Here is a 15,404-nt window from a genome sequence, read left to right as displayed (position 1 = left end):
GTTTTATTGTTCAGTAAGTTCTGCAACAATGATTTCTTTTGCTTGAAAAATAGCAGGAGTAGTGCATATAGGCCAGTACTTGATTGATCAGTGATTTTAAGATATTTTGTAAGTTTTGTTTCTTTTTTTAAAGGATATGTGCTTAGAGAAACAGGTAAAGCTGGGTTAATAATGCTGTAGTCCTTCTGGAAATTGAGTATTCATTTGATATTTTAATGAACTTATGAAAAGCATCATGCTTACTGCTGAATAATAGAAACTGTAGTATTTATATTATGTACTTATTATATATTATGTACTCATGTATGTAAATTATGTACTTGTTCTTTTAATTCAGCTCAGCAATTCTATTTCTAGATTATTTTTTTTCTTGGATTATCATTAGAAATGAATACAGTACAGTATTAAGCCTTTAAAGATTTCAGAGGAGGTGGCTATATTTTGAAGAAAACATTTCAATTTCACTGCAGTCACTTGTGGGGAACAAAACCCAACAGCTATATCTACAGTTCTTTCAGCATCTTTTTTTTTATAGAGTAAATGATGCCTGAGTTGCATGATTTCTTGGTTGATAACTACTGAAGTGCCCTGGAAATGAAAATGTGGTCTACTGGCACAGAATACAATAAATGTACTGAATGAAGGAATGGAGGTGTATGAGAAATATGCAAAGCTACTAAAAAGGTTTTTTAGTTCCTTTAAGCAACTTTTCACACATCTCCTTGTTCTGTTTCTTATGTATGCTTTGGAGACATTTGATTAGACTTTTTTTTTTATCAGTGAAGCATGCAGTCTGGAGTCTGCTAAAGGCAAAGATACCTGTCTCCAACATCATCACACCCTGCCCTCCAGCTGCCTCCCACATCAGAGAGGACAAAACTGTCTACCATGGTCACTAACAGGAACAGTTGAAATGCCTCTTCAAGGTTCATTTAGTTGCGTTCAGCTCACTGCTGGGAACTGAATGCTAGTTTGAAAATGAAAAGACTTTAATGAGTTGGAGGTCTTTATGGGGCTGGTATTCTTGGCAGCGATTAACAGTAGGGGGTATACAGAAGGTCAAAAGCTCTTCTTTTGAGGGGTCAGCAGAACATCCCCATCTGATAAGATTAAACTAATGTGGCTTTTGGTGTTAATATCTGAAGCAGCAGGCTGCAGTAATGTGTTTGGGATGGCAGGAAAAAAAATTGTCAGTGGTGATTCATCCTGATAGAAAATGTCAGATGATTTTAGCAAGTATTACTTGCCATATATATATATATATGCATGCTACACACACACACACACACACACACACACACACACATATAATATCTCTTTAAAGATTTGAAGTAACTTTACCAGTATCATGTTGACTTTGACAGCTTTTCTTGCATATTAAACTACTGCACAAATAGTGGTTTTGCATTTTAGGAGAATACATTATTTTAACTCGAATTTACTTTTTTCTCTGTTCCCAGTATTTGCCTGAAGCATTAAATGTGTCTTAGTCATTTGTCTTACTAAGCCTTGTGTATAAATTGCAGTTTTCAGATTACTTTACTGGATATTTCAATGGACAGTACTGGCTTTGGTGGATATTTCTGGTACTTGGTAAGTGGCAAAGGCAAATATTTCTGTTTTGTTTAAGTACATCATGCCCTTGTGAGTAGCATTTTAAAACGTGCTCATCTGTATACTTCTATTTTTCTGTTGATAGTTTCATATGCTGTTCTTATTTCTGTAGTGTTCCCTAGGTTGCTACCACGTTATGTTACTGAGTGAACTGCAGACTATTTAACATTCATGTGAAAATTCTGTTCTACAAGTGTAATTGTGTATGTACCTGAGACTTGTAACTCGTGCTTTTTAATTTGCTCATGCTGATGTAAGGGTGCAGAATTGCATAATGTTTCTAGGTTTTATGCAGAGAATGTAGTGAAAGTGAGTGATACCAAGTACTTATATACGATTTGTATGTCAAGCCTTAGCATTTTAAGAAATATGACTGACCTTAGGAAGGTGGAGTCAGGTACCTTGCACATAGGTTATAAAATGTCCTTTTCTAGTCTTTTGAAATGCATACTGCCTCAGTAGTTACTCAGTCGAACAAGAGAATGGCTTCATGCTTTCTGATCACAGTGCTTCCATGACCACAGCTTTTTCTGAAGTCTGTCTGCTTGTTCTCAAAGTTTTACACAGAAGACCAAGCTTGATGAGTATACTTTTAGTGATGATATACCAAACCTCAAGCATTTTACCCCTTTTCCTACTGTGGATTTTGTGATTTGAATGTGAAATTTGGAGTGATTTGCTTTTACAGGATGAGTGCTACTATCCATTTTATTTTCTAGCTCTGGAAGCATGGTAAACTGCTGGTTCAGTAGGTGGCACTCTTCCCTTTGAGTCTAACATCTTAGTAAAATGTTAAGTATTTTTTTTTTGAGAGTGAGAGACCTGATTGCTTTTGATTTATTTATCACACAGAAGAAAGTCTAAAACATTAAGTTATTTTTTCTGTATTGTATATATCTTCCTCTTAATAAAGTTTGAGGATGTTCACTAGGCTTCTTAATAGCTTCCTCTACTGTTGTGCTCTATGTACCTCTTTGTTACTAGAGACATACAGAAACTGCAGATGAAACATTCCACAACACCAGTGCCTTGAATACTTCCATATTTTGTTTTAGATGATTGTGTTTAAGTAGCAAGTGGAACAATTATTTTCATGTTCAAATATCTCCAGATAAACTTCTAAAGCAAACCTTTGTGGTGCTTTTTATTTTTTTTCTGTTCTTTTATATTACTTGTCCTATTCAGAAGTCAGCCCACTTTGATTTTCGAAAGCCTTATTTTCAGCCTGAGCTTTACTCACCTTTTATTCCAAGGCACTGTGATCCATGCAGTTTACATCCAGCATTAGCATTCCTTTGTCTTATAAATGTTTTACATGACATAAGCCAACAGTGTGTTTAAACTGATAAGATGGCTTAAACTGAAATTACTAGAATACTATACATGGATTTACTCCTATATACCTTCTTAATAGCAAATGAAGGAGTATTATCAAATTATGGAGATTCTGCCAGCTAGGTCTGTCTGTCATGGTTTCAGGTAACTTTCCAATCAGAATCTGCTAAGTAGTATATCCTGTTTCTCTTTAAAAGTGAGTAAATAGAATCTGACTCTTCCGTTCTGGTTTTTTTTTTTTTTTTTTTTTTGAAGCCCACATTTTGCTGCCTTTCTCTTCTAGTGTTCACCCATCTGTTCATACTCCCTCACTTCTTCTAAAGACTGGAAAAATCTTGGAAAAGTGAAATGGTCTATTTCCAAAGACTTCTCATGCGTTGCTAACAAACTGGGGAGAGAGAAACAATTTTCATGTTTAAATTTAAATGTTAGCCAAGGTGTCTTTCTAAGGAACACAATGGAAGCTGTATTATCTTGCTTTTTCTTTCTTCTCTAAAAATAGAAATATAAAATATCAGTTGAACATGGACTGTTTTTCCAGCTTGTAATGCAGGAGACATGTTTTCAGACACCTTAAAATCTTCCTTAACCACCTTTTGCTGTTTTAGCTGATTTGAGCTGAGTATGGGACTATCTCTGGTAACGTCTGTGTAGCAGCTTTTCTAATAGACTGATTTTTGATCTAGATCTTACTGCTCTTACTACTCTGGATTTTCCATCCAGAATTCACCTTAATCATAGAAATAACCTTAGGTCAAGGTTCCAGTAGTCAGTATATTATTCTCTAGGGTTGTTTTCTTTTCTTTCCTTTCTTTGTTATTGGTCTGTGTATGTCTTAAGGAAGTTGAATTTGAAGATGCAAAAGAGAAGTAAAATAAAAATTGGAAAACAAACTTTTACAATAGAAATGAGCATACAAAACAATATTTCAACAGGGAGAGCAAAAAGAAAAAGTGCATCAAATATCAAAACATCTGTGTAACTGTAGATCGTTATTAAGATATAAGAGAACAGAATGAAATCCTTTGCTGAATTTGTTAATCTTTGTTAGAATTTTTATTTGAATCTTTGGAATGTGTTTATGCGAATATATAAACACAGGTATATATTTTCAAGGTTTCTACGTGTTCTTGAAAAACACAAAATGAACCCAATCCCTGTATACTGAGAGCTACCCTTAGAATTCAGTTGTCTACCTAAAGTATATATATATATGGTAAACTTAATTTTCTGACTGTGGTCATCTTGCCTTTTAAATGCTAAGATGTATATTTAATCTAAACTTAGGATCCTACTCGGTATTGATCTTGCTGAGTGTGTATTTTGCTGCTCTGGCAAGTACCAGATACAGCACAGGAATACAAAGATTAAATGTGCCGACATATCAGTCTTAGATGATGTAAAAATAAAGTAAAGTGTTAGGGCTTTGTAGCCTTAGGGGTTTGTGTTGTCTCCATAGACTTTGAAAATATTTACTAATACTTGCTGTATTTTGTTGATGCTTGTCAAAATGATAAATGAGCTCCCAAATGGATAGCATGGCATTTCTGCTCTTCCTTGATTATTTACAATTTGGTTTTCTGTGTCTGAACCGCAGGCAAGTGGGGTTTTTTCTTGCCTGTGAATGGGGAAAAAAGAACACAGACTTGCTTAGATAGTACATCCTGTTGTGCAATGAATTGCTCTAAATTTCTGCTTCTCTCTGCTGTCTGTCAGATTTCAAACTCCAAGTCTTTGGGAGTGAATTGATCTGTTGAGTCAAGGAGAATCCAACAGACCTAAAAAAATCAGTTGAAGTTAATTTATCAGAGGAAAATGCACTTAAGAGCTCTACATCTTTGTAGATTTTCACTGTACAGTAGTGCTTTTCTGGGTGTCTGAATTTTAAAAAAATTAAATACTTTTTGTCAACTCCACGATTCAAATTAAATTGTTACGCATGATGAGTAGCTTACTTTGAACTGACTGCTTTTCATATTTTCATTCATCTTTGGCTAATGCATTTTCCTAGGTTTCTAGAAGGTTTAATCTTGAGCCATAATGTCCTTTTTATTATTTATTATTTATTTATATTTATTATATATATAATATATTAATATATAAATAATATATATTAATATATTATAATATATATATTTATTTATATTTATTATTGTCTTCAAAGAACAATTTGTACTGCATTCTCTTTATTTTGACTCCTTAAATACATCCAAAGTAAATTTTGTACTTGTAAGCTCTTTAGAGAGTTTTATCTGAATATCATGTGGAATACGTATTCTCTTTTTAGTGCTTTTCATGTAGTCTCTTAGCAGATGATAAATTAACTCAGAATAAGTGTAAAAAAACATTCCATAATGATATATTCTTATGTAATACAAAGTAAAAGTAGAGGGCTTGCTTGTTAAATTTGTAAATGATGCATAAAGGCCTCTGTTTTTTGTATACCATGAATTTTTAAGAATAATCTTAAGTGGGATATTTCAGGTTGATATACTTCATTTTGTTCATTTTCTACACCTTCAGGACTCCTCCTGTTCTTTCGAGGCTTTGTCAATTATCTTAAAGTCAGAAACATGTCTGAAAGCATGGCAGCTGCTCACAGAACAAGATTCTTTTTCTTGTATTAAAGGTAAGCAGTTTATAGGTTGAGATGAGATTTATCTCCCAGACAAACTGGATATTTTTGGATTTACTGGAAATATTTGCATTTAAAAACAAACAACCTTCAGTCACACAGCAAGAACATCTTGCTCTTGCATGATTTTTGAACATCTGTCATGAATGTTGCCTCTATTCTACATGTACTTGGGAATATTTTAAGTCTCTTGAAATTATTAAATTTGAAAATAAACAATGTATACTCATTGCTACCCCCAGTCCTCCCTGGAACCAATATTCAGCAACAAAAACAAAATAGAACTAGTAGTTTATTATGTGCTAGATGTAGTATTTGCTGCCCATTGAGATACTGTCCTTTGTGTAGGAAAACTGGCTTTAGTTGTCAACCTTGTGTTAGCAAGCTAGGAAGCACTAAGCTGCCTGCATAATAAATCTGATTGACATGAGTGACATGCATGTTCAGAAAATAGAAATAGGTAAGTGTTACTCCTCTTTACATGACTGGCCTAAGACAGTGACATGCAAGGATGATGATTGTGTATGCAACAATATGTTCTATGTATCCTTCAGGTATCTGACACACAGTCTGCCACATATCCACTCTTAATGCTTTTTATCCATTAGGTGGACCTATTAGACTTCATTATGTAAATTAAACACAAAAGGAGATTTTTGCTTTAACTTTTTACCTGAACTGCATGATGAGATAAATCTAAATCCAGAAATAAGTACTGTGGCATCTCCTTTACTCTGCAGTTTACTTGAGTCAAAGCACAGTGTTTAAGCATTTTAACCGTGTAGCAGCTTTTGATGTGATAAAGCAGACTAACTTTTTTTTGAAATTGGCAGCAGTATTACTATGGAGTAAACAACAACACATGTTTTTGAAATCTGAAGGGGGGGAAAAAATGGAATTACCTGGAAAAATTATTCCTTTTATGCGAAACAGTGATATATGGTTAATAACACTAATAAATAATTATGCCATGTGATATACAGTTCTTGATCATGAAATGAACCTCTTAACATCTCTGTGATGTGTAAGCTTTGCTCTGACATTTTGTGAAACTGTAGTAAGTTAAAATTTACTAAAATGTTGTATATCATTATTTATTGATCTGAAGTGGCATCTGCATGGCAGAATTACCTTTTTACAAGAGTAGCATGTTTCTCACTTTCTTAAGTTTTTAGAATATTAAAATTCATACGAAGGAGACTGTGAAAACCTGTACCTATTGGCTTTCATTGTAATGAAGTATAAAAATACTCTTTTAAAAATTATCACTAGGACTAAACGGTATTTGAAAATACCTTGAAGAGAATAAGAGTGTAGGATAATGTGGTCTGTGATTCTTTGTTATCCCTGCCTAAAATTCTGCATTTGGACAAAAGACTGATACCTTACTCAGTATTGAGTGATGTTAATGAGTTGTCCTGTTTGACTTTGGTGGCTTCCTTTAGCTATAAGCATTTTCAACCACTGGGATGTATGAGTTGATAAGGGGTTTGAAATTTCCATAGAGAACTGAACACCTAGATGCTATTTGTTTAAGTGTTGTAAGTATTGAAACAAGAAGTTCAAATTAATTGCTATCACACTTCAAACAGCCTTATTCTTCTGTAGACAGGTAACTTCATGTATAATGGCTATTAGTTTTAATTAAGAAATAATGTAGCCTTTGATAAAATATAGCTTTGTAACCTTTAGTAAAAAACATTGCTTTTACAGAATAGTAAGTTGTCAATAATTTGTACCATCCAGACATGGGTGGAGGGAAGGCTGTTCTTTGCTGCTGCTGCATTTCATGTCATTTAGCAGTGTTGCTTCCGTGTAATCTCTCCAGTGAACTGAAATGCAATTCTTTCTTTATCTCCAGACTGCATCAAACAGACATTCCTTTCTTGTACCAGTGTGAAATTTCCAGATGATCCCTAATCCTGCAAGTTAATAGGATAGAAGACTACTAAAAACAGAAGACAAATAAGTGAAGATACTGCTTCAAAATAGAATGACAGGATGGCTTATGCTCAAGTGCCAGTTGTAGTCATTCTAATAAATATTTATAATTGCTGCCTTTTGTTTCAGCACATCTGCATACATGCTTACTAAAAAAACGGTAGTGCTGAAGTAAGAACAAACCATCTATTAGTATTGATTAGGTACAGTCAGACTTGGTTAATCTGTGCTTGTTTTACCTGACACGTGTAAGTGGTAACTTGTTTCACAAAATGTCTGTACCACTGACTTGTTGATCTGAAGTTTGAGTAAAATGAAATGCATTAAATGATTTAGATTAACCAGTAATTTAGATTCATCTAATGATTATGTAGAACAACTTTACTATTTACTAAAACTCAAAATTTCCTTGGTGTCACAAACTTGCATTCATCAATATTTTATTGAATTCACACCAGAATACTGGTTTACTTAGGGATGATACCCCAAGTTGAGTCCCCTGTAAATAATTCTGCTTAGATTACTATTTAAATTGCTTCATAGGAACTGTGTCAAAATATATTTTGTAACAGTATATTCTCCAAATTGTTTAATCTTCATAAGAGCTATATGCATTTTTTTGTTAATTTGACTATTTGGGTATAATTACTATTAGATGTAATTTTTGAGGTAAAGGCATTGAATTGGTTATCATCACAGCTTTCCTCACATGGATTTTAGCAGGAAAGGGCTTGAGTCGAAAAGCCCTCATTCTTATGTATGTAAGAATGATCCTATTACTTGATGGAGCTCATGTTAGCAGGGATGGACAGCCTTGCACCTGTAGTCCTGGATTATGCAGTTGGATCCTTGTGTATGCACCTTTGTTCCTGAAACAGTGTATTGCAAATGTATTCCCTGATTTATAACACTGACTCTGTTTAAAAATTCTCGAGTTTGATATAAACTCAACATCTATTTAGGATATTCTCAAGAAAAAGAGGAAAAAAATTCTCTGCCATTTCATAAGAGTAAACTAAATGCAAGATAACTTTGGAAATAATCTATGAAGGAAAAGAAATCTTACTTTTAAAGCTCTGAAATTGGAAAAAGTGTGTTGCACTTCTCTCAGTGTTCATTTAAGTTATACCATTACTTTGCTATTAAATATCATCTCTTTGGGGGTTACTCTAAGTGTTAATGCACATTTGATCATTTATACTTCTACCTAAGAAGGAGAATGCATCTCTCAGTCCTTCGTACAACTGGAATCTCAGTTGCAAAATACATTGGTTGTTGGTTGCACCTTTGGGGAAAAAAATTACAAATACTTTCCTCCAGTTTTTATATTAGGATTCTGCCTTTTTATTACTAACATTAAAAATGAGATTTATGTTTTGAGTTAGTGCTGTATTCAATTTTGTATCTGTAATGAATGTTTAAAATATGCATATGTAAACTGGTTACATTATTAGTTTTCTTAATCTTTCAGAGATACTGAAAGTGATTAAAACCTTAGGGGCACCTTCACTTCCCCGCTTTTTATGGAAAGTAAAATTAAGTAGAAGTTCCTTCTAAACTTAGCTGTTGGTTTCTCTGTTCTTTTGCATTCATTGTCCTTATGAAATAAGAAACAGATAATAAAACAGTGCTTTGTTTTGCTAATTAAGACTTAGGCTTGTTTTTTTAATTTTATTTTTATTTTTATTTTATATATTGAAAACCGCACACTCCAGTATTTGTGGAATTACAAGGAAGTTAGTTGACAAAAGAGATCAGTCTATCGTCTCTTACTTTTCTCATGTTTTATGGCAACATACTGTAGCAGCATTTCTTTGTAATGAGTTAATGTAACTGTGCAAAGCATGCAATATTGATTTCTTTTTTCTGTGTTTGCCGCTGTTAACTAGTACAGTTTTCCATCTGTGTCAGTTTCCTTCAATTAAATAGCAGTCATCTGACAGATTTATTTTGGTTTGCTCCAATGCATTCTATAGAAGGTTTCCTACAGATTCTTGTTGGCTTTTCATGTATTTTGTTGTTTGTTTGTTTGTTTGTTTGTTTTTTACTGCATTAGCTCAGAAAAGTTCTCTTTCAGACAAATGTTACATAGGGTTATCTAATCCTCTATAGTTGATGCAGCAGTTTGGTAGCCTGAAATCTCATCAGCAGGAGGAAGGGAATTGGAGCACAATTTTCAAAGACTCTGCAATCTATTCCAGATGTTTCAAATACTGCATATTTTCCTTGCTATTTCCTGTGAGCTTGGTTAGGAACAGCTGGCTCTGTGGTTTAGAGACACCTGGCTAGCTTTGCTTTGTGTCTAAGTTGGTTATGAAAAAAAATATCACGAACTCAACAGTGAAGTTGACTGTAAACAGATTTTGTATGAATGTAAATAAGGCTTTGAAAGTTTGGGGCAAAACCAGTTGGTGTGGAGAAGAGAAAATTTCATTTTATTCAACTGTCTGAATGTAATGCGTTTAGTTTTTATCATCTACTTTTATTGATGTGAACACCACAGGGAGATGGATATCATGAATGTTATTCAAGTAGCTCGCAGCTCACGCTTGGGAAATGATCCATCACTAACACTTCCAAAGCAGATGACTCTGAAATTATACTTTTGGGGAGGGAGGGTGAAGGTTACCTTTAAGCTTTCACTTTGCTGTCTCAGCTCCAGTGTATCCTGGAAGGAATATATTGTGCCCTACTCCTTCTGAGTCTGCTTCTCTTTGAATGATGGCAACAGGTGAGGAAAAGAGATTTTATTAACATATTGTATCATCACAAAGCTTTTAATTTATTTTCTTTAATCTCATTTTTGAGAATGTTCTTCACTAAACACTCTGCATCAATCCTTCTTCTGTGTTTGTTTTCTTTGCTCACTTGAACAAAAAATATTCAACTTGTGAAGTTACCACTGCTTTCTGGACTTCTGAAAAGTGACTAACATCTGATAAGAAGATAGATATCTGTCAGTAAGGAAAATGTTTCTAATCATCCTAAAACTGGATTAGCATGTACACACTGCTATCCAGTTTGATGTATGTTGCTTTTTTTTCCCATTATCCCAAGACCCTTAGCATGATTTTCTTCTGTTCCAAGGATACTTTTACTGTCTGCATCTTCTCCACTTGGCATGTTGTTGAAGTTATACTTATGTTTTTGCATCTTCACTCTTAAATTTTCTTGTGATGAAAGAAAAACTATGTGTGTGTGAAGGTACCCTCAGTGTAATGCAGGAAATGTTTCATTGTTTCATCATTATGCACATCTTACACAAATGTCTAACCTTAATTTTCTAGATTGCTGTAGTACCCTGACTTCCAAATGCCCAGCTGTGTGGAACAGATGCCTCCTGGTATAATTTAACAGTAAAGCATGCCTCACTTGCACATGTTCATTAAATTAGTATTGCAGTAGCGTTGCTCGTTTCCGTAGATCCTCTACTTCTTTGAGGAACAATATCCATCCACTTCTACTCTACGTAGCTGATGAGCACTGTGATGATCACTCCTGCACTGTGAAGTTTTAAGTGTATTTTCCCATTAGTAGTGGCCAGTTGTTCCAGTAAAGTCTGTTGGTCTTGTGGAAAGTGTTATTATGAAGGCTACTCCGAAAATAATGCCTCCTATTTTGTTATGTTGACCCATGATGTCTGAGGTGGATGGAGATGGTATGGCAGTAGACACTGAACCTTCCCACCAATATTTCATTGTTTTGTTGCTGTGCAGAGAAGGCAGCAGAGGGGCAATCTGACAAAATGACATCTGACATGGAAGTGCATATGAAGCAAAAGTGCATCATTGAATTCCTCCTTGAAGAAAAAATTGACACCTACTGACATTCACTGATGTTTGTTGAATGTTTATAGAGACCAAACAGTGGATGTAAGCACAATGAGGTGATAGGTGGTACACTTAAGCAATAGCAACAGCAAAAGAGGTCATCTCTGCTGGTGCAGATTTTTATGAGCACAGCATGCAGACTGTCATTGATTGCGGGTGAAAACACATAGCTGGTGATAGTGGCTTTGTTGAAAAATAGCATTTTGTAGCTGAGCATTTGCTCTATCAAATAGTGTTATTTTGCACTTTGTGTCTATTGTAGTTTCTATGGAAATTAGAGACATTACTTTTGGAGAAACCTATATAGATTAAAGCTGATGCTAATAGATCTATAACTGTAGTATGAAGTCTGTTCTTCCTCGCATCTGTAAGTGATCTCTACTCAACTAATTAGACAGCTTTCCTTGTAACTTTAACAGAAAGTCTTTGTTCCACGGGGATCACTTTTGCAGAAGAAACTGATGAGACAAACCCTACTATTTTTACCAGAAATGGAAATCAAATCCAACATAAAAGCTATTACTTTGAGGATAGCCTGACACTTTATGAAGGCAGTGATTTGTATTGTAAATAATTATCAGCATTCAGTTGTTACAGTTGTTCAGGTGTTACTTTGATTTCTGAAATATTGCTAATTTTCTGATGAAGAGTCAGTGAGGCATCATACTTTGTGGGTGGTTTTTTTTTGTTTGTTTGTTTGGGGTTTTTTTGGTTTTTTTTTTTTTTTAAGTAGAATAATGGAATTGTAGGATCATAGAGTGGCTTCAGTTGGAAGGGACCTCAAGGACCACCAAGCTCCAACTCCCCCTGCCGCAGGCATGGCCACCAAGCTCAACATTTAATACTAGACCAGGCTGCCCAGGTCTCCATTCAACCTGGCCTTGAACACCTCCAAGCATGGGGCATCCACAACCTCTCTGGGCAGCCTGTTCCGGCCTCACCACTCTCTTGGTAAAAGGAAAAAAAAAAAAAAAAGTGGGGAAGTCATAACACTCATTCTGGTTTTGCTAATAGCACTGTAAGATAGATGTGTGTTGAATGCAAGAAATACAGCATAATCTCCTGGTTAAATAAAAAAGTGTACGTATTCAAAAGATTTAAATGTTTTTGAATCGTGACTGTAAACTGACGTTTGCATTGGACTCAGTGGATTACATGTGGCTTGGCTCAGGTCTGTGCCTGATCTCTCCTCATCAGGTGCAAGTGTTGCTCTGCAGCATGCTCTAGATATGCTGTGTTTTCAAATTGAGGTTGCTAATTACTCTCTTCTTGCTCATTAAGCACATTTACTGACAAGGGAGTGTGCAGACCTTCAACTATATATTTGCAGTACCTAATTTAGCTGGTGTTTCTGACAATGTGATGTGAATATATTTGTTTGCAATCATTGCCCTCTTTCTTTCCCACTTGACCAGTTCCTAGGCCACTTTGCGTACGTATGTAATTTGTGAAAGTAGTCCTTAAGTTTTCTTATCTTCCTGGAGACAACTGGAATAGCAATCCTGCACTTGGGCAGATGGAGAGTCCCAGCTCACTGTCCATGAAGACACTTGGACAACAGTTGTGTTAGCTGTCCCATGTGCAATACTTCTACAGTTGGCAGATTGTCTACCTGCCTTGGCAGTAAGAATGTAATCTTCAGCCTTAGTTTTGATTGTATAATCTGCATGGCATATGCAGCTTTCTCATCTCTTGCAGTATTGAGATGTACGTTAACAAAGAAATTAGTGTTGTCAACTTTTATATTTTGGCACAAATCTTGGGATGATGTGCAGCTTTCTTCTGTTGCACTGAGTGTGGTAGTAACACAAGGTTCTGTTGAGACAGTAGAAAAAGGTCTCTTTCCAACATATTTTTGATGATTTTCTAGGTTGGTGCAATATACCTGAAAGTTTGCTCCTCATCTTGAGCGGAACTTTCTGTAATTGCCTGATACAAAGAGAGTACTGTGATTCATGACTGACTTCTTAGGAATTACCATTTTACTCAAAATGTTCATTTTGTAAGACAAACTACTGCTTACTAGAAATATTGTCGATCCAGTTACAGCAACAGCTGTAGGAGGAACATTACCTAGAACAGTTGTTGCTCTACTAATAAGATCTAATATAATTCATGATTCCATTATATAAAACCCCCCCCCCAGAAAAAAAAAAACACCACATTTTGTAAATCACAAGAGATATCTATCTTGAAATTTGTCCACTTAGAAATGTCTTTTCACCACCTGTTTTTCATGATCATGCTCTTGAAAGGAATAGTGTGAAGTAACTGGGGAACTCTTGACAAGTGTGTGGTGCAAGATGCATAGTTCTTGCCTCCATCAGTTCTCTTGAAGATACATAATTCAACACAGTCCTTCAGTTTTGTTGTCTTTAGTACCAAATTAATAATTTTAGAATATGAGAAGATATGTTGTTGCTTTCAAAATCAGTGAACTTAGAAGTAATTCCTTATTAGTCTGCTGTCAGTAAATGTTATTGCAAGGCATTTTTTTGTGTGCTTATTTCCCTGTAGCTTTTATAAATCTTTCTCACGATGGTAACTGGACCACATATACATTATATGTAGAATTTGATCTATATCTGTGGTCTATACCCAGGGTGACTTATTGCATTTTATAGACATACAGTAGTATGCATTTAATCTGTGATGATGTTAAGAAACAAGATAGTGTGTGTTTAAAGAATAAAATAAATGTGGTGAGGTTTGCTTTGGGATTTTCAGTTTTCTACTCCTTCATCTCTGCCCTTAGTGCAGAGAAAATGGTGATTTCTGCATCTCAATTTTCTTGGACTTTCTCTGTTCTGTTTTTTGAAGCCTAATTGTTGTGGAGTGCTGAGCACAGTCCTGCTCCACATCTTTTTAGAGCTTCTCATTATACATCATTTGTGTTATAAAAGTGATTAAACAGCCAGTGTGTATGATTTATTCCAGATTTTGGGCTTGTGAAATGCATAAAATGCAATCCATAGTATTTGTGCTCCTAATTAGTACAGAATTGTTTTGCCTTCAAATGAAAAATGCCATACAGCTAAGTCTCAATTATCCAGAGGTAGTTTATCTGCATTATGAATCGATGAATGCCATTGACCGACACCTGCAGTGGTTTTGTTTGGCTGCCAGCTCTGCACTCATCAGTTTAGTCACGGCAACAATACTGCTTGTGAGTCCTGATTTAGGTTTGAGTTTAGAAGTGTTATTGCTGCCATTATGTGTCACAAACCCCGAGCAGATACATCCTCTGAAGCTGAGCTGGCTGCATTCAGAGCCGTGTTAGATTTCCTGTGCTGTATGTTTGGTACCTGGACTAGTGGGAAGTGCTGCAGAAATTTCACTTTGAAGCCAGCCTGATCCTTATTTGATCAAGCTCAGGCTTAGACCTTTTATGCCACTCTGAGCATCACCATGGTGCTCTTTAGCACATCTTATCTATATTAACTAGACCTTCTTTTCATAGTACTGCGAAGTGCATATCAAGCTGATATCTGTAACAAGTTCCTTTATTAATGTGTTTTCTGGTGTATTGCTCAGGTGTTTGATGGGTAGGAGCTGAGTTATTGCTCTCAGGATCATGTCTATTCTTTGTGTAACGGAAAATCGAATTCCCTGACTATCCCAGCTCCTTTCTGAGTGCTACAACTCAGCACATTAAAGAGTTAGGTGTTCTCTTATTTGCTTTCCTTTGGGACCAAGTTTCCACACTCACTTCAGGGTCAGTTGTTGTTGGAGGGAAGCACAGGAGGTATCCTAGTACAAGTTCTCATTCAAAGTTGGGCTAGTGCTGAATTTGGACCATATTGCTTAGGATTTTGAAAACCCCAGAGAGTAATGATTCCACATGATCTTTGGAGAGCCTGTTCTAGTGCTTTGTTATCCTCACTCATGATCATCATTGACCTAGTTTCTGTGAAAGAGACAATCAGTGGCTCCTTCCATAGTACCCGAAGCCCTGAGTGATTTCCTGACAGGCAAATCCTTTGAGGCTTGAAGAGCGATGTCTTAGTGCCTATGCAGTCATGCAGACTGCTCAGCTGTCAAGTGTTGAG

General features: G+C 35.4%; 1 protein-coding gene across 3 annotated transcripts in view; it reads left to right on the top strand.

The window, feature by feature from the left end:
• NDFIP2 (Nedd4 family interacting protein 2) overlaps positions 1–9,169 on the top strand; it is a 51,613-nt gene extending 42,444 nt beyond the window's left edge. For all 3 annotated transcript variants that reach the window (XM_042838697.1, XM_042838695.1, XM_042838696.1), the window contains 3 exons: positions 1,527–1,593; positions 5,473–5,578; positions 7,446–9,169. In XM_042838697.1, the coding sequence (XP_042694631.1) occupies positions 1,527–1,593; positions 5,473–5,576 (171 nt within the window). In that variant the 3' untranslated portion in view covers positions 5,577–5,578; positions 7,446–9,169. The remainder of the gene's footprint in view (positions 1–1,526; positions 1,594–5,472; positions 5,579–7,445) is intronic.
• Positions 9,170–15,404: the final 6,235 nt, after the last annotated feature.

Source organism: Centrocercus urophasianus, unplaced genomic scaffold, assembly GCF_019232065.1.
Source record: "Centrocercus urophasianus isolate 14NV4802_14NV808 unplaced genomic scaffold, USGS_Curo_1.0 seq_9, whole genome shotgun sequence".
Lineage (NCBI taxonomy): Eukaryota > Metazoa > Chordata > Aves > Galliformes > Phasianidae > Centrocercus > Centrocercus urophasianus.
Note: the sequence above shows the minus strand (reverse complement) of the source record. Positions and strands in the feature narration are given on the sequence as shown.